Genomic DNA, 26,179 nt, shown 5'->3' with positions numbered 1-26,179 from the left:
GACTGGCCGCCCTGCAGCATCTGCACGGCAGGCCCTGTCCCTTCGGACCAACTCAGGGACTGCCAGGCCTCTGGGGACACCTCTGCCCTGCACACTCAGCCCCACTCTGCCCTGGAGCCAGGGCCTGCCCCCCTCACCTAACCACCTCTGTCCTGTGGCAAGACTGTGGCTGAGGACTCGAATACTGAGAGAGCCAGTCCCACAGCTCAGATCTGGGCTCTGCACACGTGTGTGACACGGCCACGCTCACACGGAAACATGCACAGACCGGCGTCCCCACTCCCAGGGCAGGGCTGCCCTGCACTTCCGACTCCCTCCGCTCCCTCCCCTCGTACCAAAACCACTTGCCACCAGGCTGCCCATGGACGCCACAGCCTGGGCCTTGGGCTTCTGCCATCAGCCCCCAGGACCACCTGCTGCCTCGGCCAAGCGCTCCCTCCCTCACTGTCCAGGACGGCCTTCGCAGGAGGCCCGGAGAGCACAGCCGGCCACAGCCCCCCCGCGGCTTCCTCCCAGTCTGTGGAAAGGGGCACAAGGGACAATCAAGTTTGTCCTTTTGGTGCCCTAATTTGAAGACGCAAGCAGGCAAGCTGGGATGAGCTTCGAGATGCAGGAAAAGCTACCTAGCTATGCCAGGGTTCAACGTCCCTGGCGACAAGCCCTGCCACTGTTCCCAAGCCTGCCCGTGTGCCCGAGCGGCTCTGCGGGGCGGAAGGCGACTCCCCTCCAGGCCCAACCCCACCCCTGGCACAGCACCCAGAGCTAAGGTCTTGTCGCTGCTCATCGCCCTCACCCCGGCTCCGCCAAGGCCGAGTCCTCTGCTCCCGGCCCTGCCATCCCTCCCGGAGGTCCGGGGGTGTCTTCTGCCCCCCTCCCCACAACCAAGTGCTTCGCTCAGGACGTGGCATCAAAGATCCCTCAGTCCCAGGGCTGGAGTGCTCTGTGGTCACGTCGGGGTCCCCAAAGCCCCCCCTCTCTTATCTGGGGCTGGGAAGAGCCCTCATTGTCCCCACATCCGGATCTAAAGGTGCAGAGAGGTGGCCCAGGGTGGCCTCCGGACGCCTAAGGGTCTGCCTGGGAAAGGCGCTGGGGCAGCTGGTGGTAGGCGGCCAGGTTCACCTTTGAAGGTCACCAGGCAAATGGTGCCCTGGGCTTGGACGGGGGCCTGGCCCTTCCCACCCGCCCGAGTCTTCTCTCCTGACTGCCCCGGCACCCTCTGTCACCTCAGCGGGGATCAAGCCCACCAGACCAAGCATCCTCCTGCTGGACACCAAATAGGTCGCCTCGTCCGTGCTGCCTGCTGGGGCGGCCACAGTGGGCAGCTCTGGGCCACCCAGCTCCTTCCCTCCCTGCTGCGGGCGGCCTGGTGCCTGGCGGTGGGGGGAGGGGAGGCTGCTGGTGGTGTGGGCGGCTCTGGGCCCCCTGGGTCTTAGGGGCAGGGGCCAGTGGGATCAGGGCTGCCTCTCCAGCTCGGGACGCACACCTGGGTGGGGGCAGTGCCGGGCGGCGCCTCTCAGGGGGCTTCAAGACCCTGTGGAGGAAGGAGGGGCAGAGCTGGCCATGCCCAGGTCTTGGCAGGGACAGGACTGGTGCTGAGGGAGAAAGGGGTTCTTGGGGACCAGGGGAGCCCCACGCCCAGGCAGGGCTTCATCAGTGGGGAGGGTCACTGCTCCCCCACCCCGTCTGTGGCGTACAGGGATGAGGGGTGAGGGGGGCTTTAGACTGAGCTTTTCCTACTAGGAAGGCGCACGGAGGCAGAGACATACTCTCAGAGCCCAGGTGGCAGCCCTGCCCAGGCAGCCCGGCTGTGTTCCCGGCTGTGTTCCCGGAGACCCCACGGTGTGAAGACCCCCGTTTCCCTCCCCCCGATACCCATCCTCCTCAGGCTCCCTCTGAGGCCGGGGCTGGGGGGACGATGGCGCAGCCAAGCAGGGAGCCCCACGCGCCTGCCCGTGATGCGGCCCCAAGGCCCCTCTGAGAAACACGAGCCTCCACACGGGGGCCTGCAGAGACCCTTGCAGCCAGCAGCCCGGGACACGGCTGGGGGCGTGGGCAAGGGACAGGGCGGGCGGCCCTGGGAAACCACTCACGTCCCCCCCACAAAGAGCTTGAGACCAAACCAAGACTACGCTACGCACAGAACACCAAGAGAAGATAAACCACGCTTCTTCACACAAGCAGGGGGACGGGAATGGGAACATTAGAGAGCCCACGGTGGCCGAGGTGCGGGGTCCCCTGGGGGCAGCTCCCGAGACGGGGGCTGGGGCAGGGACCACCCCTGTGGAGCAGGCCAGGGCGGGAGAGCCACGCCCTCGCCACGACCCTCCCGGCACGCGACCTTTCCTCGGTTAGGCGCCCCGTCCCCCGGGAGACCTGGGAAAAGAACCTGAGATTTCTAAGCTTGCAGGTAAAAAAAAAAAAAAAATCAGGTAAGCCGCTCGCAGAAAAACCACCATCCAAGGAGAGGGGACCGTGGGTGGGACACAGGGAGTCCGGCCCATCCGGCGGGCCCAGGTCTGCAGGGTGAGGACGCTGCGGGGGGGTGAGGGGGCGCGTTCCGTTAAAAAGCAAGAAATTCCAACTACTCTTCCCTCTGAACCAACATCCCCCAAAATAAAACGAGGGTGTCCAGGAGCCCTGGCTGGGGAAACGGGGACGCAGAAAGCGCGCCCCACACCACGCGGCCCCCAGCACTCGCCCTGGGCCGCAGGCTCCCCGGCTGCTGGTTTCGCTTTCTCTCCGGTCAGGTCTGAGGGATTCAATCGGCTTCTCTAATAATCGTATTGCCTATATACTTGAATTAAAAATATATGGTGGCTCAAAACGTGCCCGTGTGCCTGGCGGACAGCGTGGGGCGGGGGCCCTCGCGCCCACACGCGTGCACACAGTGGGTCTGTGTCCACGTACTGCGCACACAGTATATATTAACATATATATTGCTCAAGTATATATGCTATTTACAGTATATATCTCTATCAACATAAAACACAGGTATTTATAGGTGTGTACAATAGATACGTCCTAGGAGGTCCAGGGAACACAAGACGCGGGGCGCACGGGGCCGACACACGTGCACGGCAGGAGGGCGAGGCAGAGAAGTGACACGGTCGGGGCAGCAACAGAAAGGAAAATCAAGGCCTTCCAAGGACAGAAAGGGGACTTAGGGCTTTAACCACTGCCCTTCCCACTCGGCCACCTCCCTCTTGGGACTAGCAAACGATTTATAAGTTTTGGAGTTTTGTGCAAAATGAATTAACTTAAAAAAGAAAAAACAAGTGGATTTCTAATTAGTGTGGTGGGCCCTTCAGAATCCCGAAGGATCTCGAAGAAAGCTCCTTCCTCTGGTGAGCCCTGGGGCTCAGAGGGTCCTGCCAGCTCAGAGAAGCGGGGAGCCCTTCACCAGGGCAGGAAAATATCCCTTCTCCTCTGACCTTCTTGGGGACAGCACAACTCAGCTGCTGCCTGGGAAGGGGCAGGGGTCCTGCTCACCCGGACAGCAGAGCACTGAACCTGCTTCCCCTGGACACCACCTCCCGCTGGCCTGCCACCCCCCGTCCCCCTCACCCGTCTGACGCCCAGACAGAACCTCGCTGGCTGGGAGGCCCCAGGCGGGGCGGCAAATGGTCCCAGCATCTCGTGACAGGCCTCCGCTCCCAGCTCCCCACTCGGGTCGTGGTCAAGGCCCCGCGGCGGCCCGCACTCTCACGCCCGTCCCTAGACCACAGGGCACCAGCCAAGCGACGCGGAGCCCTGGGCCCCCCGACAGAACTCATATAGGCCCCATCCCCCCCAAAACAGAAACCACTGCCAACAGCAGCCTGGGCGCAAAAACATTAAATAAAAAACTAAAACAAGGTACGATATTCTCTATTAAGGCTCAGTTAAGCTGCCTCCTAGGTCAAGTACTCATGAACGCCACGGCCCCGGCCCAGGGCGGGCGGGCAGGCAGGTGAGTGGGGAGCGGGGGAGGGGAGGACGGCGGGGAGGCCTGTGCTGGTCTAGTCAACTGCTGGGGAGGTGGGGAGTCCCCTAAGAACCCCCATGGGGATGCCCCCGCTGGGGGAAACTGAGGCTCCGCCTGCCCAAGTAGGGTCCAGGGAAAGAAGGGACAGGAGTCGGCGCTCCAGGCTGGTGGGTCTCCTGGGGCCCCTCCTCCCCAAGGAGCGAGTGCTCATGGTGGGGAGGACTGGACAGGGCCCCGCTTGGCAGTCGTGCTGGGAGTCGGGCGCAGGCCCTGTGGTTGGCAGGCAAGGTGCAGGGCGGCTCGGGTCCCTCCCAGCGCGGGCCCCCCGCCGTGCTCCTGTCTGAGCCTCTCCAGCCACTCTGACCCGCTGGCCTCCACTCTGAGGGAACCAGCCCTGAGCCGATGGGACCAGAGACCAGCGACCACAGTACTCGGCCTCCACCCTCACGGGGGCCTTCCGGGGCTCCACAAGCTCAGCCCCACTCCGCCAGCCCCCAGGGGTGACATGAGCAACAGCACACCAGTGTCTCGTGGGAGGGACCAGCTTCCTTTGGCATCTGCCCTGGCTGCGGGCGAGGACGGATGAGAACGTGGATCGGCTCACGTGCTCCCTGGACCTCAGAAATCACTTTTTGGGGGTGGGGTTAGGGGGGAGGAGGTGGGTCGTTCTCCGGGGGTGGGATCTGGGGGCTCTGGGAAGGCAAGAGGGCACGGGGAGGCCTTGGCTTGGGCCCCAGGCCTGGAGGGGTTGGCAATTGGGGGTCTCCCAGAGGCCCCTTCCTCGGGGGTCCTCGGGCCGATTTTCCAGTCTGTGGAGAAATACTGCAAGAACAAGCTTCGGGGCGGGGGCCGGCCGGGCCGGGCGGCGGCGGGGGCGGCAGAAGAGGCCTCTAGTGTTCCTCTGCCTGACTGACCTTCAGGGCACTGATGACGCCGCTGATGTTCTCTTCTGGCACCTGCAGGGGCAGCGAGCACAAGAGCACACACCTGCCCGTGAGCCCTGCCGCCCGGCAGGCCCCGCCCCGCCCTGCCCCGCCCTGGGGTGGGAGACACTCACCAGCGCGTGGTCAAACTTGAAAGTACTGATGTAGTAGGCGGGGATGTCTGCAGCAGCCAAGGGCTCGGAGATCTGGGCCACGATGCCACACTCGTCTAGGAAAAGGGGGACCACGCTCAGCGCCATGTGGCCGGAGCGCCCTGGCCCGCACTGCTGCTCGGGGGTGCTGCCCGCCCACTCCACCGTCTTCCCCGAGAACTTCGCCCTCCTCGACCCCAAAGGCTCAGCCCAAAGGCCCCTCCACCCAGGAGCCTTCTCTGGTGACTGGCCATCGACGGGCGCGCCCTCCTCCGGGCGGCAGAGACCCGGCTCTGCCCAACCCCCGTCACCCTCTGCCTATCTCTGTGCCTCCATCCGTCTTGCGAGTTCTCTGAAGTCAGAGCTGGAGGTGGCGTGGGCGACAGGGAGGACGTGGGTTCGGGCCCCTCTCAGTCTCGCTCTGACTTCTTTTCTAGCCCGATGACCGTGGGCAGATCTCCTCCTCTCTGAGCCTCGGTTTGCTCCCTGGAGTCCCTGCCAGGTAACAGCCCCTGCCTGTTCTAAAGGCATTTGGTTGGGGCTGGAATGTGATGTCCTTCTCCCTCCAGACCCCCACAGTAGGGGTCGGTAAGGCCCTCCCACCCCTTCGTAACCTCAGCTGGGGTTGCCTGGGGCTGGTCCCTCCCTCACTCCCAGGCTCCCTTCCCTGATTGGAAGGTGCACACAGGGCTTCCTCCTACAAGAAGACCTCCAGGATTTGAAAACCCCTCTCTTCCACCTATACAATTCCCTAGGTTGTTTCTCTAAAAGCTTGTGCTCTGATTTCAGCAACGACGCACTTCCCTGACACCTTCCTTAACTGGGTGGGTGGGTGCAGATCCGGTCACCAGCTCCCATAGGATTTGGAAGCCCAAGCCTGGACTCACCCTGGGCTGCAGCCTTCTGTGGGTCACCCCCATTGTCACCAAGCTCAGCATCCCCTCGGCCCCTGGCCCTGGTCCTGTGCTCTCAGCCCCTGGACCTGTGCGGGAGTGGCCTGGCCCGTCGCCCAAGTTCCCGATTTCTGCCCGAATCCACAGGCCTCTGTGGTGGCCGTGTGGGCCTCACGCTTGCACTTCCGACCACCCACTCTGCTACGCGGTGGAGACACGTTGTGTCCTAAGATCCCTCTAGCCGTAGACACAACTATTGCTACAAACACGGGGGCAGGCGTAGGAGGTGAGGGTCTAGCCTGGTACCTTTTCAACTCCGAGTTGTGACGTCAATTTAGAGGGCTGGTGACCAGCGCTTTATAAAATGACACAGAGCGTGAGGCCAGAGCAAGCGTGGTCTTGGGAAGCTTCCCTCTGAGTTGTCTGTGGGTGGGTGTGTGCCGGGTCACCACGTAAAATCTATCGACTCCAGACCACGGGCAGAAACATATGGGGTCCGCCAGTCTAGATCTTTCAGGTTCTCCGTGAGTTATCTTTCTTGCGGGCATATTTATAGCTAAGCGTGTAGCTCCACAACCTCAACATCTGGGACGGAGCCTCCAGCTGCTGCCTGCAAGCCCAACACGCGTGTTTCTTACACACGCATTTCCTCCATCGTCTGACTCAGGGGGGGAATGTCTGGCGTTACGTGGACTCACGTGAAGGAGAACCACAAATAGTCGTCACCTCTGAGCAGCGGGACTAAGGAGTGTTTATTTTTCGCCTCGATTCTTATCACAGCCCAATTTTCTAACCATAAGCGATGTACTAGTTTTGAGTGGGGAAAATAGAGCCTTCTGATTGAAGCCCACGCCTCCCGTCCCCCGGAGGCCTGCGTACACCTGTCGCACGCTGGTCGAGGGACGGCACATCGGGGGGCCTCAGGCCCCTAAGCCTCAGTGTCCCCTCCTATACCCCTGAGCAGGGGCAGAGTCACCAGGCCGATGCGTGGGAGTGAGCCCGGTGATGCCGGCTCCCTCCCAGCCCCAGTGTGGAAGCCCTCGGCTCACCAAATCCCAGAGGCTGTCCTCCAATCCGCACCATCTTCCAGAGCTCTCCAGATGCGCTCGTGAACAGCAAGTTACTAGGAAACCTTCAAAGGGGCGAGAGAAAAACCCCACGGGCTGGTGTTAATTTTGTTCCCTCCGGCAGCCCTCCGTGGAACCTTCCCTGCCTGCCCGTGCAGTGGGTGGGGAAGAGCTCAGCACCCCCAGCATCCCCTTCTGGCACCCCGGACCTGCTCGCTCTGCGGCCTCCTCGTCTTGGGGGCAGGGGGACATAGAGAACAGTGCTGGGCTGGGCTGTTCGGGACGTCCCTCCCCAGCTCCAGAGTGGGGGCTGACGCCAGGGCTCAAAACCCCGCTTTGCCACCTCCCGCTGGGGACCCCAGACAACCCCTGCACACCTCTCGGAGCTGGGGGGCCCCGCTCACCTACGGCAAAGGGCTGCGGTGAGGGCTGATCAGGGACGAAGTGGGTGACGTGCCCCACACAGTCCCCCCGCCCCAGGGCCTGGCTCACCTCTGCTGGGTCTGCACGTCCATCACCAGGGAGATGTAGCCCTCGATGAGGGAGAAGGAGAAGAAGCGGATGTGGCCGCAGTCGTCGCCGGCAGCCATGGGGTCCTTCACTCTGGGGGCCGGGGGCAGCTGGTGAGGGCGGGGTCCCCACCGTACCCGCCCGCCCGTCCTTCCAAGCTGGCCCGGGGGAGCTGGGCCAGATCCAGGCCCGAGCCTGCTTTGCTGGGGGCCCCTGCGCTGGCGTCCCTCCCTCTGTGTGCTCACCGATGCGATGGGGACGGCCACATTCACGGGGGTGGGTGCCGACCTTCACAGCGCAGGAGCCCAGTCGGCCCGACGCCGGCCCCTTCCCTGTCTGCTCACGTCTCGGGACACAGGCTGTGGTCGCCGCCAGCTTGCTGGACCCTCCCCCACCCCGCCTGGTGTTGGCCTAGACATTACAAAATCTGCCGAGGAACGACGCAAACTGTCCTCCTGAGTTCTTGGTGCCTTCAGGGACTGGGCAGCCCTTACAGCTCGGGGACGGTGGGGTGTTCATTACATGTACATGTGCCCCTGGGCCTTCACCAACTTTTGGGGTTCCCAGGGTAGACTGTCTCCCTCCTCAGACTGGGGCTCCCAGGCAGAGCCGTGTCGCCCGCCCTGCAGCCGACACCAGAGGGGGTCCTACCCGTTGGAGTAGAACATGACGTCCATGAGGAGCGTGGCAACAGCAGGCAGCGTGTCAGGGTCCAGGCTGGTGACACAGAACCTGTTGCTCGGGCTGGACAGTGGGTGGATGACGGGCCTCTGGACTGGGAGAGCACAAAGACACGGGGCGCTGAGGTGGGGACCTGGAGTGGCAGCGTGGGTGGGTGCGGGGCCCAGGAGGAGGGCGGGGTGGCCGGCAGCTGCCAGAGCAGGACCCAGCACAGGCCCCTTGAGACTCGGTCCCTGTCGCTTCTCCAGCTTCCACCAGCACCTCCAGTTCTCCCGAGTCTCTGGCTCGCCTTCAGGCCCCCGGGCCTTTGCACGTGCTGTGCGGGCTGCCTGGAATGCCCTTCCCAGCTCCCTGCCAGGCTCAGCTGCTACTTGTGCCCCAAGCCTCAGCTGGACAGCCCCTGCCCCTGGGAGGCCTGCCCACAGCAAGGGTGCTGGCTGCATGCACGGCCACCCTTGCTGTCCCATGGCAGCACAGTCTGCCTGGGACTGCTGCACCATGTCATGTCTGGCACTCTATTATCATCATTATTAGGGACAGGGTCTCACTCTGTTGCCCAGGCTGGAGGGTACAGTGGCATGGTCAGAGCTCACTGGAGCCTCGAACTCCTGGGCTCAAGGAACCCTCCTGCTCAGCCTCCCAAAGTGCTGGGATACAGGCGTGAGCCACCGCGCCTGGCCCTGGCATTCCAGGCGTGCTCCGTGGACAGAAGCCACACTCTCTGAATGCGGCTGGTCCAGGACAGGACCCGGTAAGCTCTTGAGGGTCCCCCCCACCCCCCCACACACCCGCAGCCCGGCTCACCCATCTTGGGCTTCACGAAGCCGTTGGTGATGCCGAGGTTCTCGGCTGCCACAGTCTCGCCATTGACAACCCGCAGGATGGTGAACTCTGACGACAAGGTGTGGGTGACGAAAGGCAGGTCCCGCTCACGCACCTGGGGATGGGAAGGGGAGGCGTGAGTGCCAGTGGGCCCCACCAGCACCAGCCTGTCTGCCCCCAGGTCTAGCTCCCCCCCCCCCCGGGTAGCACAGGAGGGCCAGGCTGTGGGGTGCGTGGGGACGTGGGGGTGTAACGGGAACAGGCGGGCACTCGGGTGGCGTGCTGGGACCGCGGGGTGTGGGGCCGCGGCTCACCAGGATGAAGTCCGTCTGGTACGTGGACAGCATGAACACCGAGATGTTCTGGTCGGCCAGCGGGGCGATGACCGACTTGGCGATCTTGGTCACGCCAATGGGCTGGGAGCTGGAGAAGCTGCCACCACCGGACACCACGTTCAGGGCCAGCCAGGTGGCATCTGCCACGCTCAGGTGCTCTGAGGAGGGCAGCTCTGGAGGGGAACACAGAAGGCAGCCTCGTGACTGCTGAGTTCCCAGAGGCCCCCAGGGAGGGCGGGCCAGAGAGGTGGGGACTGGGGCTCTGGGGCCGGCTCTGCCACCCTGGACGTGCTGGGTGACCTCGGCCCCCCCTGCCCTGTCCCCAGCCTCAGTTCCCTCCTTTGTCAACTGGATGGGATTTGTCTCCAAGGTCCCTTCCTTGGAGGACTGAGCAGGGAAGCCCTCAGGTGACTCACGACGTGCCAGGAAGCTCCACAGGGCACGAGCCACGTGGGCAAGTGGTTTATCTGTGCTGAGCCTCAGTTTCCCCAGTGGTAAACCGACGCATCAGTCGTCAGAGATGGTCTTGTTAATTTTAGTTCTCGCAGCCCTTCTGTGTGCCAAGGCGCTGCCATCACCCCCACTGTTCCACATGCAACTGGCCCTGTGGTTCTCAGACTGGGCTCCCTAGGGACCTGGGGAGGGCTCTGGGCAGAGGGGAGGCCAGGAGAAGTCAGGGTGGGGCCCCGGGGTCTCTCTCCTGCTTCGGCCACGACTGCACGCTGGGCTTCTCTGGAAGAACATGCAGCTCCAGAGGATGCTGCATTATGAGGGGCAGTGACTGTCACCCCCCAAAAAGCCTGGGGGCTGGTCCCCCGGCCTGGGTAGGCTGGGAGACTAGAGCAGCAGCAATCGCCGAGTCTCTTTGCTCATAAAGACCCAGAACCCAAGTGTCTGAGCCGTCCTTTCGTGCCATCCTGCAGAGAGTCCCCAAGGAGCCCTGCACATGAGACACAGGTACACACATGCACACGTGTGTCCTTGGACACTCAGACATCAGCTGCACACAGGACACTCCTTGCACCACTGGGCACCTGCTCAAACCCAGCCCGCAGCAGGCCTGGAGCGGGGAAGGGAGCAAGGCATGGGGAGGGGACCCGACCCCGCGTCCCACAAGGAGCCCGCAGAGGAAGCAGGATCATCACATTCCCACCATACACTCCGCAGCCCAGAAGCCCCGAAAGGGTCAGTGAGACAGGGACGGACAGAGCCAGGACTCAAAACCCAGGCTCCATCTTGGGTGCCAAATGGGAAGCAGCACCAAGTCCCCAAGGAAACCAGGGCCAAGAAGGGAGGGGCTCAGACACTGGCGAGCTAGGGGGCCAATAACGATGATGACGATGCTGCTGCCACGTGGGGAGACCAGCTGGGCCGCGCTGGCCTCAGCCAAGACGGCTTCCAAGGAGGGGAACTGAGTGAGGCCCCTCCAGGCTCTGCTTGCCTGGCTCTGGTTGCCATGGCGACCACTGTCCAGCGCGCCACCGGTCAGCCAGCGGTGGCTGGGGAGGCAGGCGGCTGCGCAGGAGAGGGGACAGGCTCGTGAGGGAGGGCAGAGGCCCCGCTTCCAGGTATCGGAAAGGAGGTTTCTCGACCCCGGGACCAGCCGAGGAAACACGCTCCCCAGAGCCCGGGTCTCATCTCGATCCTGAAATCCCACGGAGCCGTCCCTGGCAAAGGGGGTATGTCATGGGGGCCGTGTGGTGAGCCCCTCACCCTGCTCACCACCTCAGGGTGTGCACGCAGAGGCAGACCCAGGGGCCAGCCGTGTCGGGTGGCTGCCCTCTGCCCGGGTGCCACCTCCAACCTTCGCGCCACCCCATTTGCTGGGCAGGAAATCGTGTAGCCCAGACGACAGCGAGTCGCTCTGATGCAGCCATTTACATATACTTAACGAGAAGGTGAAATAAAAAATGCCCCTTTCATGAGAGCAGGACCCCTAAAGCGTTCTTGGGAGAGTTCCGGCAGCATGTTAGCACAGCAGGACCACGCCAGCTGTTGTGAATTCATCCCCTATTTGCCCGGCCTATTCCAAACTCCATGTGACCCCAAACCGCCCAGTGGCTCCCGTCTTCTTCTGAGTAAAAGCCAAAGTCCTTGCGATATTCTAACCCAGCGCTGCCCAAGAGGACCGTCTGCGATGGCAGGGACAGTCGACACCCGCACCGCCCAACATGGCAGCCACTCGCCACCAGCGGCCACGGCGCACTTGCAATGTGGCTGTGCCACAGAAGTGAAAGTTTAAATTTTATTTTAATTCACTGAAATTGTAATAGCCCCACGTGGGGGGTGGCTGCCACACCGGCCAGTGCAGCTCTACAGTCAGCCCCAGGAGGCGTCCGCTAGGCCAGGGCGGTGGCCTCTGCCTGCTTTGCTCCCTGCCAATCCCGTCCCAGCACCTGCCGGACGGATGGCGAGGACTGTGGGGGCTCTGCCAGGCTCCCCACGCTGCCCGGGCCCCACCGTTCCCACCCTCGCCAGCTCCCCCCGCCGCCAGGCAGGGTGCGCTCGCACTGCCAGACCTGGGGTGGGCAGGTGGCCTTCGACATCGTCCCACGCTTCCAAACCCAAATCGCCAGGATCGGGCAAGGGGCCGGGGAGCCAATGCCATTGCCACAGTCCGCCCCAGACCCAGCCAGTGTCTGAACTCTCCACTCACCAGCGAGGACACAGCTGTCCATCTGCTTACGGATGTACAACTGCCCTGCAGGAACCTGAGGCCCAGGGAGGGCAGCGACTGGCCCAAGGTCACGGGGCAGCAGGGGAAGGTGGGTGTCCTCCGAGGTGGTGGCATGCTGGGGTGTGTGCACCTCCTCAGGGGGTACCCTGTAACTAAGACCCTGCCACTAGGAGTGTCGCGGCAGCTTTGGACGATTCCTGGAGTGGTCTCACGGAGAAGCCCAGGCTTGAGGCCAGCCGGAAATGGGGGCATGGGGGAGGGGAACGGTGAGCAGCCCCCCTGGTCGCCGCTGCCTGGAGGATTTCGGGTGGATCCAACAGCTGGCCCGAGTCGGGCGGCCTGTCTGGCGGGATCGGTCTGCCTGCCCTGCTTGAGGCCTCAGCCCTGGGCAGAACCCGCTGCGGTTCTTCAAGCGGCAGGCCTGGGCCTCGAGGGCAGTCGGCGCATGGGCACACAGGACCCCGCCGAGGCTTCTAGAAGGGCGAGCTTTGTCAGAGCAGCGAAGCTGGAGGCCACAGCGTCAGCTGCCTCTTGCTCCAGACCCCAAATGCGGCCTGACACCCTGGCGGGGAGAAAGGTCTGTCTGGGCCGTGTCCCCACCCCAGGCCAAGTCTCAGGGGGCCCAGGGGCTGCTCTGGGGCTGTGGGGACAAGCCACCGGGAGGCTGGCAGGAGGCAGCAAGCCTGCCTGTTCCCTGAGGAAGCATGGACCACCCCAAGGCTGAAGTGGGTTATCCCTGTCACTGCCTATATGGCCCAGGACCCTAAAAATAACCTCTTGGAGCCGAAGACCCCTCCTGGTGGAGGAGGCGGCAGTGTCTGGCCACCTGGCCGTGAGCCCCGAGGCTCCCTGTGCGTGGTGGCTGCTCCTTCCCTGGGGCCAGGCAGGTGGGCGGAATCCCAGCCACGTGACCTGGGCAAAGTCGCTGCCCCTCGGTTTCTTAGCTTTCAAATGTGGGGGGACAAAATCGGGACTGACTCCGGGAGCCACTTTGAGGATGCGACTAGACAGTCCCCATCTGACGCCTTGCTAAGTGCCCGGCATCCGGCGATTTCCACGATGCCGTGCCCGGGGCTCATTTTGATGGTTCACCTTCGTGGATGGCCGCTGGGTAAAATGTATCGGGGGTTTTAAAACCGTGCAACTTCACTGTAAAGAAGTAATTACCCGTGGGGCAAAGATTCATGGGTGAGAGCCTCCAACCCCAGGGATGCAGAATGAAGACCCAGGAGCTACCTAAAAGTCCAATGACAGGATCGGGTAGGCGAACCACACTCCATCTATGACAAAATATTATGCGTTTGTTTAGAACACATGTTTTTGGCTATAAAATATGTTTTGGGATAGTAAAGTGTGAATATATTAATAAAATTTCTGTTGGAGATGATGGGGTTAATGCCTCCCTGCGTAGGGACAATCATAGAGAAGGCTCTTATTCCCAGCAGACACATGCTCAAGTATCTAGTTCTTGGTGTCTTAGTTTCAAACGGTTTGGTAAACAATAAATGCACGCACGCGTGCACCTGCGTGTTTACAGAGGAGAGAGGAAACAGTTGTCCCACAGGGTAACAACCAGTGAGCCTAGTTCCCGGGGAAGGGCCTATGGGTGTTACTGCAGGAGGCTTAACTGTCCTGCAAGTTTGAAAACTGTCAAAATCGAGTATTGGGGAGCAGCATGCTTTTGAAGGCTCCTAGGAATGGGGAAATGAGCGTGAAATTACACTGAGTGGAATAAGAACATAACAAGCACATACACTATGGGCCAACACTGCACAGCATCACACACGAGGGGAGATCGCTTAGGAAGGACTCTGCCGTGAGGTGGGCAGGCAGGAGCTGGGCGTCAGGCATGAGGGTCCTCAAAGCCCAGCCCTCCCTCTTGCTCCCTGCCCTCCTGCCTCTCCCCAGCGGGGGAAATGCAACCGCAGCTCCGGGCTGGGCAGTCGGCTGCTACTGTAAACAACCCGGCTGACCCTCCAGACGCAGGTGCGCAGGGGCCCCGGTCGTGCTCATGGGCAGGGCTGGCTTTAGGGGACAGCAAGACCCAGCCCCAAGGTCAGGCCTTCAGTTCCAATGAGGACACGAGCTTCAGCCTGGACCTCACGGAGAGGGGACCCTGGCCGGGGGGCACTGCTTTGCCCCCTGGCTTACCGACACGTCAAGTGAGGAACTCGGAGCTGGGAAGGAGATGTGGCGTTCTGATGTGCACCCTGGTGGACGCACAGAACGGACCGACAACTTCCTGGGGCTCGCAGAGCGCATGCGCCTTGCGGAACTGAGAGGGAGGCACAGTGACCCTGGCTGAGGGATGAGGCCGTGGAGGCTGCAGGTTGCTGAGCAGTTGGCCAGAGTCGCGAGCAGTGCAGGGAGCAGAGTTGGGCTTTGAACCTGGGCCTTCCCATCTTAGCCCTGGGCGAGGCCAAGAGTTACTTCTCCACGGTACCTTCTGAGGGGTCCTGGCCTCTGACCAGGGCCTGCCCCACGTGTGGCTCGGATCACGCTGACACACCACTGTCCCTGGTCTACAGACAAGGGCCCACAGGCTTATCACGTCATTCTGGGTCCCTAAGAACCCCTGGCATTGCACGCGTGCTCACTAACTATGTAAAAGATCAAATACACACGCGCACGCCCGCTTGCCACACGGACACGCTGCTTCCACTGGAGCCGGGAACCTCTTAGCCACCTCCGCGCTAGACAAGGAACTCTGCTGGCTCACGGCATTTACCGCCCGCCCCCTGCCCTCCCAGGAAAGGCTCGGCGTCCCCTGTACCACTGAACCGTGGCAGCTGCCGGCTTCTCGCCGTGAAAGCTGCCAGCAGACAAGCACCCCGGCTAATGTTGAGGGTGGCCGGGGAGGCCCTTTGGTGGGAGGCGACGTCTGCGGAGCTGGGAGAAGGGGTGCCGGCCTCCACTCTGCACGGCGCGGCCAGCACCCTTCTCCCGGGGCCGGCCGAGGTGAGAGGTGGCCCCCGTGTCCACCCCACACCTGCGCCCCGGCCTTCCCAGAGCCTGCCTGGGCCACACACCCCACAGCCCTCGTCCCAGGCACTCGCACTCCGCAGCAGCAATTTGGGCTGCAAGCAAGTTGACGTCAGCTTTCTCGCCCAAGGTCCCGTAGCAGCGGGGTGAGCAGAGGGAGACGCCTTTGTACGCCTTTCCCACCTGCAGCCGAGGTGGGAGTGCAGGAGATGCTCGCTGCTTAGACAGACATACGCAGTCCTTTCTGGGTGACAGTGGATATCTGAGAAGCCCCGTTTGCTGCCCAGGAAACGTGCTCTGTCTGGAGGGGAGGCCCTTACCCAGGAGTCAGAGTTACGGACAGCCACCACCGGGACCCTGTCCTCTCGGGCCCGCGGCACTGACTGAAACCTGCTTTCCCAGCCCTCCTGCCTTCTCTGGACTGGAGCCTGCGCCCTCTGTTCCCCGCTCTGCTCCTGCCACCGGGAAAGGCTCGGGGAGTGGCAGGGGTGAGGGACTCTGGGCACTTCCCTCCCTCGGCCAGCTGGGGGTCTCAGCCTGTGCCTAAAGACCTCGATTTGAACAGAGCCTGCTTACTCAACCCAGGGTGCCCTGCCTTGCTCTCTCCTCCCTCTCCTGCACATGCACCCAGGGACTCAACCCAAGTCCTGCCCCACGGATGACGAGCCCAGCTCAACAACCTTCAATGGCTCCCACTGCCGACAGAATAAGCCTCAACCATGCTCTGCCTGCCTGCTTTGTGTGAACCTCTGTCTTCTAATTTTTTGAGGCTGGACCTGGTCCCTGCTTCTGCTCCTGCGCTTACTCACACAACTCTCACCTGACCTGTTTGCTTTCTTCCCCAGCCTTCTCAGCCACAGTGACACAAAAATGTCACTTCCTCCAGGAAGCCTTCCGTGACCAGATGAGTTCACCAGATGCCTCCTCTTTGGAGCCCCTCAAGAGGGGCATGCTGTGGAAGGCTCCTCATGCTCCTTTGGACCCAAATAAAATATGGGCGGTGGGGGCGGGGGGCTCCTTATTGTTCAGAGGGGAACTCAGGAAAAAGTCCCAGGTGAATTCAGATCTGGAATCTTTCTGGATCCCTCCTCCTCCAGGCTAGGCCTCCAAGTCAGCCAAGACCTTTCAATGGCTCCCTCTTGTCCCCAGGATGAAGCCCCAGCTTCCATGCCAGCCCCTCCCAGCCCCGCCTGTTCCATCTCCTCCTCCTGCCCATCTTCTCGCATGCTAGTTCCCCGGGAATGCAGAGCCAGCCTCCCCACCCGCACCCTGTCCTGGAAGTCCTGGCTGTACACACATGCAGGGCCTCGTTACTACTCTTTTAGCTGGGTCCGCCTCAAACATCACCTCCTCCAAGAAGTCCTCTTAGACTGCTCCTGCTCAGCCAGGCACTGCTCTCCTTTGATACTGTCATTCTGGGTCCTATGTCTCTGTCCCCAGGAACTGTAGGTCCTTTAGGGCAGAGGCTGGATCCCTACATCTCCCTGCCCAGGGCCTGGCCCACGGGAACATCCACAAATGACACCAGCCGTGAGGCCTTGGGCAGGTTATGCCATTATTTCTGTGCCTCAGGGGCCTCGTCTATAACATGAGGACAGTAAGAGTCATTTCCAGGGCTTAGTACAGCGCGTGCAGATAGACGTGCTGGCAGGTTGGTGAAAAGTCAATATACGTTGGCCCAGTGAGTTCAGTTCTCTACTTTCTGGTGTCTTGCTCTTTGTTCCAAGGGCCCCTGCTGCCCCATCCCCTGCATGCAGGGGACCCTCTGTGACACGTTCTCACAGAACCCCATAGCCCCGAGCGCAGCACCTGCCACCAAGGCAATCCCATGACCGACGGTGTGATTAGCTGGCAGGCCCGGGACCCGCGGGGTCTGAGGTGGTCTCTCATTCCTCGATACATTTCCAGGGGCTCAGTAAACGCTGCCTCTTGCAATGCTCAGGGGCTCAGAGGAACCAGCCCCTCAGCGGCAGGACACATCCCAGGGTACTGACAGTTCCTGCACACACAGCTGTGTGGGGCCTGCCAAACCAGCCCGCCAGCTCCCCTCACCACGCGCGGCGTCCTCGCACCTGCTGCCCAGACAGGCAGCGAGTTAGTCTCACCTGGGGAGGCTGATTCAACAGAATATCTATTCCCAGGGAACATCACCTATTCCCAGAGGTAAGACACACGAGGAGGTTCCTTCTACCTTTGAGCTGCCACAAGTCTTGGCAGTTCTGGGTAACGGTATACGAGTGCCCACAAGAAAATAAAAATGTTTGGGTTGCCTGAGCATCCAATCTGCACGTGGCTTGTCCTTTGTGGTTAAGGCGAAAGTTCCTGTCTGTGGCACTTAGCTCTGAAAAAGCCTGCTGAATGAGTGAGTGCGTGAGTGACCAGGTGGGTGTCCTTGGTGGCGGGGCAAGGGCCCCCTGCGGAGAACCTGCACACGCCCTTCGCTGTGACGCAGGAAGCCGGTCCCTGCTCTGGGGGCACAGCCTCCCCCTCTGAGTAAGCCAGTAAAGAGGTCACCCCACCAACACCGATCAAGAACCATAAAACGGTCAATTTCCGACCCCAAAATTCTATTTCTGTTCAGACGCCATTTTAAGAATCAATCTAAATAAGAATAAATTTGACATTTAAGGAGTTTGTAAGCTTATCAATGGAGAATAATTAAAACAACCTCGATTGTAACCATAGGGAACTGGGTGAAGTCTACCACTAGGTCTGCCGTCACAGTCAGTAACAGCACACGACGTTTTAAGCTGAAATGTTAAGTGAAAACATTTCTGTACATAATAGGGTCATAAGTACATGAAAATGCAGCAAACCGTGCACAGAAAATAGTTGGACGGAAAAACACTAAAAAGTTACTAGTACTTGACTCCGGGTGGAACGGTGGTTTTTAAGAATGTCTAACTGGTTGCATCCTCTGTAAGTTTTGAAGAAAGTAACTTAGTGGTTCAGAGACAGCAGCGGCCTTAGGGGGAGTCTGGCCCCATTGCTCGTGGGCCTGGGCGAGTGCCTGCCCCGTCCATCCCATGACACAGGGAAGGTGACACCTCCTAGTAAATTAATGTGTCGGCCAGCACGGTGCTGGCAGCCTAGAAAGCCCTCCGCACACGTCAGCCGTCCCTTCAGAACAGAACAAACAAAATCATCTCTAATAATAAAACTCAAGGGATCTGGGGTGGGTGTGGGGGAAATGGGGAGTGACTGCTAACGGGTACAGTGTTTCTTCTTGGGGGCGATGAGAATGTTCTGGAATCAGATAGTTGGTGATGGCTGTACAACCTTGTGGATATCAAAAAACTGCCAAACTGTGCCCTTTAAAATGGTGAATTTTATAACATGTGAATATTTCAATTTAAAAAATGGAAAAAAGTAAATAAGAAAAGGATCGTGATTAAGGCTGCCCCAAACGGGAATGAGGGCGGAGAACGTTTAAAGCACGTTGCTCACAGGACATGCCCAACCACACGTGCTCCTTTTCCTTCTCAGCCGGGGCATGCAGGGCCCAATTCCCTCACTCCCGCCCCTGCAGCCCGGGAGTCTTCCCTAGGGCCGCCCGAACACAGGGAGAGAAGGAAACAGACTCTTTGCTGACTTTCTAGCTGACAAGCCGGCGGGGGCAGAAATAAGGAGGCGGGGCCAGGCCAGCCCTGACTTGCGGGGTCCCGCTGAGCCCCCAGGGGGAGAGGCACTTACCTAGGAATCCCTCCTCATCCACGATGATGGTGTAATCCTCCGGCGTCTCAGTCAGACTGAAGAACTTGCACCTGGGTGGACAGACAGACAAGGGTATCTCGTTAGTCCTGGCAGGCCCCTGGGGCAGCTGCCCACTGTGACCCAGTGGGAGATGGACTCAGTTTACCCAGAGCTCTGACCCCAGGCTGCTGGGTGACCGCAGCCAGGCTGCTTGTCTCTCCCGATGTGTCCCCCCAGTTCTGACTCAGGAGGTCGCAGAGAGGCACAGAGATGCTGATTGAACCCTTTGTACCTCCCAATCTTTGGGGACCTCTGAGCCACCTAAGATCCTGCCAGGCCCAAGAATCTTAGGTTGCACTTTTCTTAGAGGGAGGATCACAGCTCACTGCAACCTTGAACACCTGGACTCAAGTGATCCTCCCACCTCAGCCTCCATGGTAGCTACCATTACAGGCACACACCACCACACTGGCTAATTTTTCTTATTTTTTTGTAGAGACGGGGTTTTGCTCTCTTGCCTGGGCTAGTCTTCAACTCCTGGCCCCAAGCAATGCTCTTGCTTTGGCCTCCCAAAGTGCTGGGATTACAGGCGTGAGCCACTGCGCCCAGCCAAGGCAGCCTTAAAGGAAATGCCCGTGGAGAGTCGGCAGTGAGGGGTAATCTCCACCGGCCCCCCGGGAAGAAGGCACATCCTGCCCCACCAACAGCACACACTCCTCAATTTCCCTCCGGCTCTTTGGTTTTCACATTACATCTCTGTCCCTGCCTGTCCCATATCCAATCTGCATCTACTGCCTGGACAGATGAAATCTATAACTGCTTTGTGGACAACAGCAAGCACCAGTCAGGCCCAGCCCCTTCCTAGGGACTCCCACGTGCTCAGAAAGAGCCTCAGAAGCCCCCTCGTCGCCAGATGGCCGTGCACAGGTACTCCCTGGGCAGGTTGGGCCCGCCCACCTGTCCTAGAGAGCCCTTTGAAAGCCAACAGTCATGGCATTTGCTTCTTGTGCCTTCGGCCATGAGGAACGCTCCCAAAATAGACCACGCAAGTTATGCCAGGGGGTATAAACACCAGCAGAGGCAACAGCGGCCTGTGTGTAAATGGAGTATAAACATGTTGTTGAAGTGACCCGTCTCCTGGGGTTGAGCCACTGTGGCCCTGCCGGCTGCTGGACACCCCCCTCGGAATGTGCACCTTGGCACGGGCAGGCCTCAGGGAGGGCACAGCAGCCGACCTGCCACTGTGGCTCTCGGGAGTCAGCCCCAGACTCTTGTCCCACGCCCCCCGTGTCTGTAAGTCCCACCCTCTCTCACCTCCCAGTCACCCTGAGATCTATTTTCTCCTCTCTCTACCACTTCCCCGACAGTGAACTCCTGCCTTGCTCCCTCTTCCCCTCCTGCCCTGCCCCCCATGCCTGCAAAGGTTGACAAATGTTCTTCCCACCACCCAGCATATCTTTCTCTCTTCGTCTCTCTTCATTGGAGACTTCCTGCTCATCCTTCAAGACCCAGTTCCAACATCTCCTCTCGGGTAAAACCTTTCCCGATCGGAACCAGCCGGCCTCTCCCTCATCTCCCACCATGGGTGGTCCTTCCTTGATGCCTAACGCCATGTCTATGAGAGGACTTTCAGGCCATTGTGGACAGCTGGGAGGGTGGTACATCACAACTCTGGGGGGAGTTCATTCATCTCACAGTCTATGTGAAGTACACCCTTAGACTTGGGCAGTGTACAACTTGTGCAACTGTGCGTGATGGTCCTGAGTTTGTCCTGTGATCTATTACAAACAATACTTAAAGGTCTGCTTCCCTCAGTAGACCACAGCTCTTAGAGGCAAGGATAGTGGATTCTCTGTATACACATCCAGTACTTGACACTAGCCGGGCACAGAATCAACACTCAGTGACAGCTGAGCAAAGGGGTGGACTGTGTCCATACACCCAGCTTCCAAGCCACAGAGGCTCCCATCAGAACAAACCCTGCTGCTCTCATGTTCTGTCGCCTTGACTCACCCCTCCTTCGCGAGAGGCTACTGTCTCCGGTCCCAGCTCTGCCCTCTCTAACTAGTCATGGCTGGGTCCACACCCCAGACGCTGGGCCCTGGGTGTTTGTGGCCTCTCTGTACTCCATCTACAAAGAGCTGGAGGAGAGGATCAAAACCCAGAAGTTACCTGGTCTGGGGCTAAGTGCTGGTAGGAAACCCAAAGCAGGGGACGGGCGGGGGACTATTTGCCTTCTAGCTGCCCTCACAGTACTTAGGAACATGGTGACACAAGGATCCCTGCAGAGCCAGGGCTCAGCAAAGTTTGCCTGCACGTGAAATCCCACGTAGGACCAAGGCAGAGGGAGGCGGGAGCTGACTCTGTGGGCCAGACCCACAAAATGTCCTGATTCCTGCAGGGTCACAATGCCCTGTGTCGGCCAGACCCTGCCAAGGTCACCTGCCGGCTCACCGCGGAACAAGCCCAGACCTTTGCAATGAGAGCCTGGCTCTGCAACGAGCCCAGAGCCTTTGCTTGACCCGCAGGACCGGCCCACCCGAACCAGAGAGGCTCTGCGAACAGGCTTCCTGGACCCTCCAGGCACCTGCTTACAAACCAGTCTCCTGCCTCCGTTAAAGCAGGTCCTCTACCCGCCCGCTCGGAATCAGGCACCAGCCCAGCGAGCCAGGGGTGTTTCTGGCAAAGCGTGGCCCATTCGGTCTGGAATGAGGGAGGCTTGGCCACATCTGCAGCCTGTCCCAGGGGGGAGGCGGAAGGGCCGGGGGTGTCTAACCTGCTTCTACTGGCCAACCTCGGGCTGCCGCCCAGCCGAGGTTTCTCTGCGGTGGCTCACGGGAGCCCTTTCAAATATACAGCCGGCGACAGGAGTGCTTCGGGGCCACCATTCACGGGGCTTTTCTTCCCAAAGGAAAAACTGGGCGGATGGTGTGTGTCAGGCTTTGTTCTCTTAACCAGCAGCGGTTTTTCACGTTTCTCCTGGGTCTTCAATAGGTCTCTTGTATTATTTGCATTTCATTTCTGCTGTCTTTAACAACTAGAAGCTGCCCTTTCAAGTTTTAGTTAGAAAAAAACCCCTTAATTGGTTGTGCAATTTGAAGGGCGATCCTGAACAGGGGTCTCTTTTCCTGTAAGACGGAAAATAAAATCTGCTTGTGCCACGAGTGACCGGGAGAATCACATCAGACAGTGTGGGGTCATGGCATCTGGCCAGTTCTAGGGGGATGTGCAGAGGCAGGACTGAGAAAGGGGGCCGGCAGGGCAGAAGAAGAAACCAGAAAGGTCTGGAGAAAGCCCCCGGCACCCGGGCTCCCTCCAGGGGGGCTTAGGCCTTGCAGACAGGAGCACACCTTCTGCGTGTTTGCTCTTAGCGCAAAAGGATCCCCGATTCCGGGGCTCCCCATTCCTTGTGGCCCCCAGCCCAACTTCAGCAGGCAGGCCAAAGTCTCCCGTCCCACTGAGCCTGCACACCCACCGGCCCATCAGTCCCCAGCAACGATAATATCCGTCACAGCCCTGAGATTATGCACTTCCAGGTGTGTCTTTGCACACGAGCCACCTGCTCCCGGGAGACGGGGCTGCCTCTCTGTCCTCTGCCTAGCACGGAGCTTGGTACAGGGTCTGAAACCCGTGCGAACTGAATCCGTGTGCAGTATAATCATTCCCATTTGACAGACAGGAAAACTGAAGCCCAGATAGGTTACAGCAGTTACTGCCTGGGGTCCACCGGGCCAAGCTCAGCTGCCTCTACGTGGGGCTGGTGGCAGAAGCCCTGTGACTCAGCTGTTCCACTCGGCGGCATCCACCCTTTACAGATGTGTAACGGGAGACAAGGATAAGGGGATACATAACAGCCTGTTCTCAGTAACAAAAACCTGGCCACGGCCCAGACGCCCATCAGCAGGCGAGGACGTGAGTAATGGCAGAATATTACCCGGCAGGCAACGTGAGCGGTCCACGGTGACACGCAGGGAAACGAAGCGTCTCTGTGATATAACAGTCCCATGGATGGAAAAACAGGTTCCCACATACTGTGTACGGCATGGTAATCTTTTCACAGAGTGAAAAGCAGCTACAATTTAAAAAAAAATATACCTCTAAGGACTCCATAGAGTTGCAATCCGACTGCACACAGAGGCGGCAAGTCCCCTTGGGTGGGGAGGGGAGACAGTGGCCGAAGGGCTTTCTGGTTACACGTGGGCTACGGTCCAGATCCGACCTTGGGTCTGGCCCGCACGTGCCGACTGTACTACTAATGTGAATTAGTTGGATAAATGAATAAAAGCAGGCCGTGCAAGCGCCAATGATGCGTGAGGGTCGGGAACCCGAGCTGGGGTCCTCGGGGCCCAGAGCGAGGGCAGCTGCAGGCAGAGGCCGACCTCTGGGGAGCCGGGGCTGAGAGGAAGCTGGGGGAGCAGGAGGGTAGGCCTGGGGTCTGCCTGACGGGCGTGGTGGACCCAGCCACAGAGCCGGCGCCAGGGCAGATCTCTAGGCCTCAGAGATGTGCTGGAAACCAAGTTGAAGGGCTGCCCACAGGAAGTGGCCGGAGAATGGTCCAGGCACCCGGACCAGGCAAGAATCTGGGTGTGAACAGGCAGGACTGGACCTGGGGCTACGACCCCTCTCGCCGTCTGGGTCATCCAATTTGGGGTTCGCTGTGGCTCTACCCATGGCTTTTCACTCCCCGACTTGGTCCCCAGACCATAGTGCAGCCTTCCTCTGTCCCTCTGATGGTGCTGGGGGTGGGGTGGGGGGAATGCTCTGGAAAGAGCGATGTTTTGGAGCTGGGGGCCTGGGCTGGAGCCCCGTTTGTGGCACAGCCCCTGAGCCTGGACCCCCACTCCTGAGAGGGGCACACCCGCTGGCCTCGGGAACAGGGCAGGAAGTTGATGTCCCTCCGTAGACAAAAAGTCCCAGGCCCTCTGTGGCTGCTTTATAAACAGCACCTGCTTCTTTCAGTCCATCCAACCTGGAGTCCGATGACGGCAGGACGTTCCCAGGTTTTCTCCTGACGTAAGTGGAAGCTCATTCGACCTTCCAGGCTCCTCAGACTGCAGCTGAGAACACACGACGCACAACCTGCAGCCTCCCTAAGGACGCAGACGGCTTTCTGTCAACACACCGAACACGACAGTGGACACACTTGACCCTAAAGCAACGAGCCGTCCTGCTCCACTGCCCCCAAGGCCCCAAGTCCCCAGCAGTATTAAAGGGGAAGAATACTGCCCAGGGGACATGCTATCACAGGACTCTGGGGCCACCTCGGGCACTGCCTGGGGCTGCGGTCCCATTGCTTGGCAACTCTGAGTGGCCCTGGCTCCTGGGACCCCCTCACTTCCTGTGGCCGCCACCTATCCAACTCTATCGTGTGCTGCTGGCCTGTGAGGCAGGGTGTCCTTGGTGGCCCCTGGCTGACCCCAGCTCAACATCGTCCTCAGCAACAACCTCCAGCTTGAAATCCCCCCAGGACCCAACCCTGCCCACCCTCGCCCATCTCTCACCCTCTGGCACGGTCAGCACCCCAACTGCACCCCAGATTTCCTAAGCACAGGCCAACTGGTGAGGGCCCCTCTCACGAGCCCATCCTTCCGTCTGGGCTCAGGAAAACAAACTTCCCCATTGCCGACTCTCCCAAGCGCCTCTCTGAGCAATCTGTCTTGTATTTGGCTTCTGGTCGTAGCAGCAAACAGGCTCAAGTTTCCTCCGTCCTAAAAAAAGTCTTCCCTGGTCCCCATGTCCTCCTCAGGCCACCGCCCTCCCTCGACCCACTGTCATCGGGCCGGCCCTCAGCTCCCCAGTGGGTCCGGCGCTGCTGGCCGGGGACCTCCACTGCCAACCCGATGATCTTTCCCCTCGGGCCTGCCTGCCCTTGACCTCGGGCTGCACCCAGCGAGGCTGGCCACGGCCTCCCTGGAAACCGGACTCTCCACACGGTCCTCCCTGGAAACCGGACTCTCCACACGGTCCTCCCTGGAAACCGGACTCTCCACACGGTCCTCTGCAACGTCGCGACACCAATGCCCCTCTGTGCTTCCTTCCGGCAGCCGCTGCCCCCGTCCCCTACCCGCCCCCCAAGTAGGCAGCACTCGGGGGCGGCCCCAGGCCCTCTCTAGCTTGTGTCACACAACTCCTCCCCGGGTCCCTCTCCCGGGGGCCACCCACCCTTCGGACTTGGCCTTCGCTGCCCGTGCGCTGGCCTCGCTTCTCACATCAACTCGGACACGGACATGGACACAGCTGCTCCCATTTGACAGATGAGGAGGCTGAGGCCTGGGGAGGCTGAGCGACCTGACCGGGCCGGCCCTGAGAGCTGTTGGCAGGTGCCCTCACCCTAATGGGACACCATGGACTGCGCACCAGCTGTGGGCTCTGCAAACCCACTGTCGTGCCCCCTTGGGCTTGGCCTAGAGCCAACCACCAGGGCAGGGCCAAGGCCCGGGGCTGCCCCTGCCAGGGGCCGAGAAGCTGAGTCATCTCCGAGAAGAACACCCCCATCTTCAATCACTGTGGCTGCCCGCGGTGGACGCCCGGCTGACACTGGTAACTCGATCTGTTTACTCGCGGATTCCTAACCCAGCGGAGCGAGGCCCTCGCACGGCCTCTCCCTGGGCATCCTGGTGACGAGTCCTGGCCCGTCCCAGCCCTGTCTCCGCAATGCAACAGACCTCAAACCAGAGGGCAGGGGGAGGGGAAGTGGGGCAAGGAGTGTCATTTACAGGTAAACTTGCCCAGCAAAGCCCACTCTGAGACATCAGACTCATGAACCAGAGAAATGAGCAGAGGGAGGAGAACTGCACGTGTTTTTTGTTTAATTTGTGGCAGTGTACCACAGGGCCCCCCCAAAACCACAAAAGAGGGACCTGCATGGAAGCAGCCAGGCAGGGAGGCAGGGCACAGGGAAGCCCAGAATCAGGACTAGAAGGCCGTTCTCTGCTGCCTCCTCTGGTAATGGAATCCTGAACAGATGCTGATCCAGTCTCCATCTGCATACCCCTAGGGATGGGGAGCTCATTCCTTTTTGAGGCAATTCATTCCATCCTGGGGTAGCCGATTTCGAGAAGCTCTATCAATGTGGCCTCCTTTTAACCCACACTTGGCTAGTCTCCTTCCTTCCTTCCTTTCTTCCCTCCTCGCTCCCTCCCTCCCTCCTTCCTTCCTTCCCCTTTCTTCCTTCCTTCCCTTCTTCCTCTCTCTCTCTCTCTTTCTTTCTTTCTTTTTTTTTTAGAGACTGGGTCTCACTCTGTCACCCATGCTGGAGTGCAGTGGTACAATCATAGCTCACTGCAGGCTCAAACTCCTGGGCTCAAGTGATCCTCCCACCCCAGGCTCCTGAGTAGCTGGGACTACAGGCACGTGCCCAGCCAATTTTTTTTTTTTAGAGATGCGGTCTTGCTCTGTCACCCAGGCTCACTTGGCCAGTCTTAATTCTGCCCTTCAGGGACCCGCAGACAGTCACCTAAATAACATGGACACTCCACCT

At 60.2% G+C, this 26,179-nt stretch overlaps 1 protein-coding gene across 1 annotated transcript in view; it reads right to left on the bottom strand.

The window, feature by feature from the left end:
* Nucleotides 1-3,843: 3,843 nt before the first annotated feature.
* Nucleotides 3,844-26,179, bottom strand: part of CASTOR2 (cytosolic arginine sensor for mTORC1 subunit 2) — a 42,972-nt gene continuing 20,636 nt past the window's right edge. The window contains exons 2-9 of the mRNA XM_069485816.1: nt 18,700-18,770; nt 9,327-9,520; nt 8,995-9,127; nt 8,161-8,284; nt 7,492-7,602; nt 6,982-7,064; nt 5,022-5,116; nt 3,844-4,920 (exon numbers count right to left, since the gene is read on the bottom strand). Of these exons, the coding sequence (XP_069341917.1) occupies nt 4,855-4,920; nt 5,022-5,116; nt 6,982-7,064; nt 7,492-7,602; nt 8,161-8,284; nt 8,995-9,127; nt 9,327-9,520; nt 18,700-18,770 (877 nt within the window). The 3' untranslated portion in view covers nt 3,844-4,854. The remainder of the gene's footprint in view (nt 4,921-5,021; nt 5,117-6,981; nt 7,065-7,491; nt 7,603-8,160; nt 8,285-8,994; nt 9,128-9,326; nt 9,521-18,699; nt 18,771-26,179) is intronic.

This window comes from Eulemur rufifrons, chromosome 14 (genome assembly GCF_041146395.1).
Source record: "Eulemur rufifrons isolate Redbay chromosome 14, OSU_ERuf_1, whole genome shotgun sequence".
Taxonomy (NCBI): Eukaryota; Metazoa; Chordata; class Mammalia; order Primates; family Lemuridae; genus Eulemur; species Eulemur rufifrons.
Note: the sequence above shows the minus strand (reverse complement) of the source record. Positions and strands in the feature narration are given on the sequence as shown.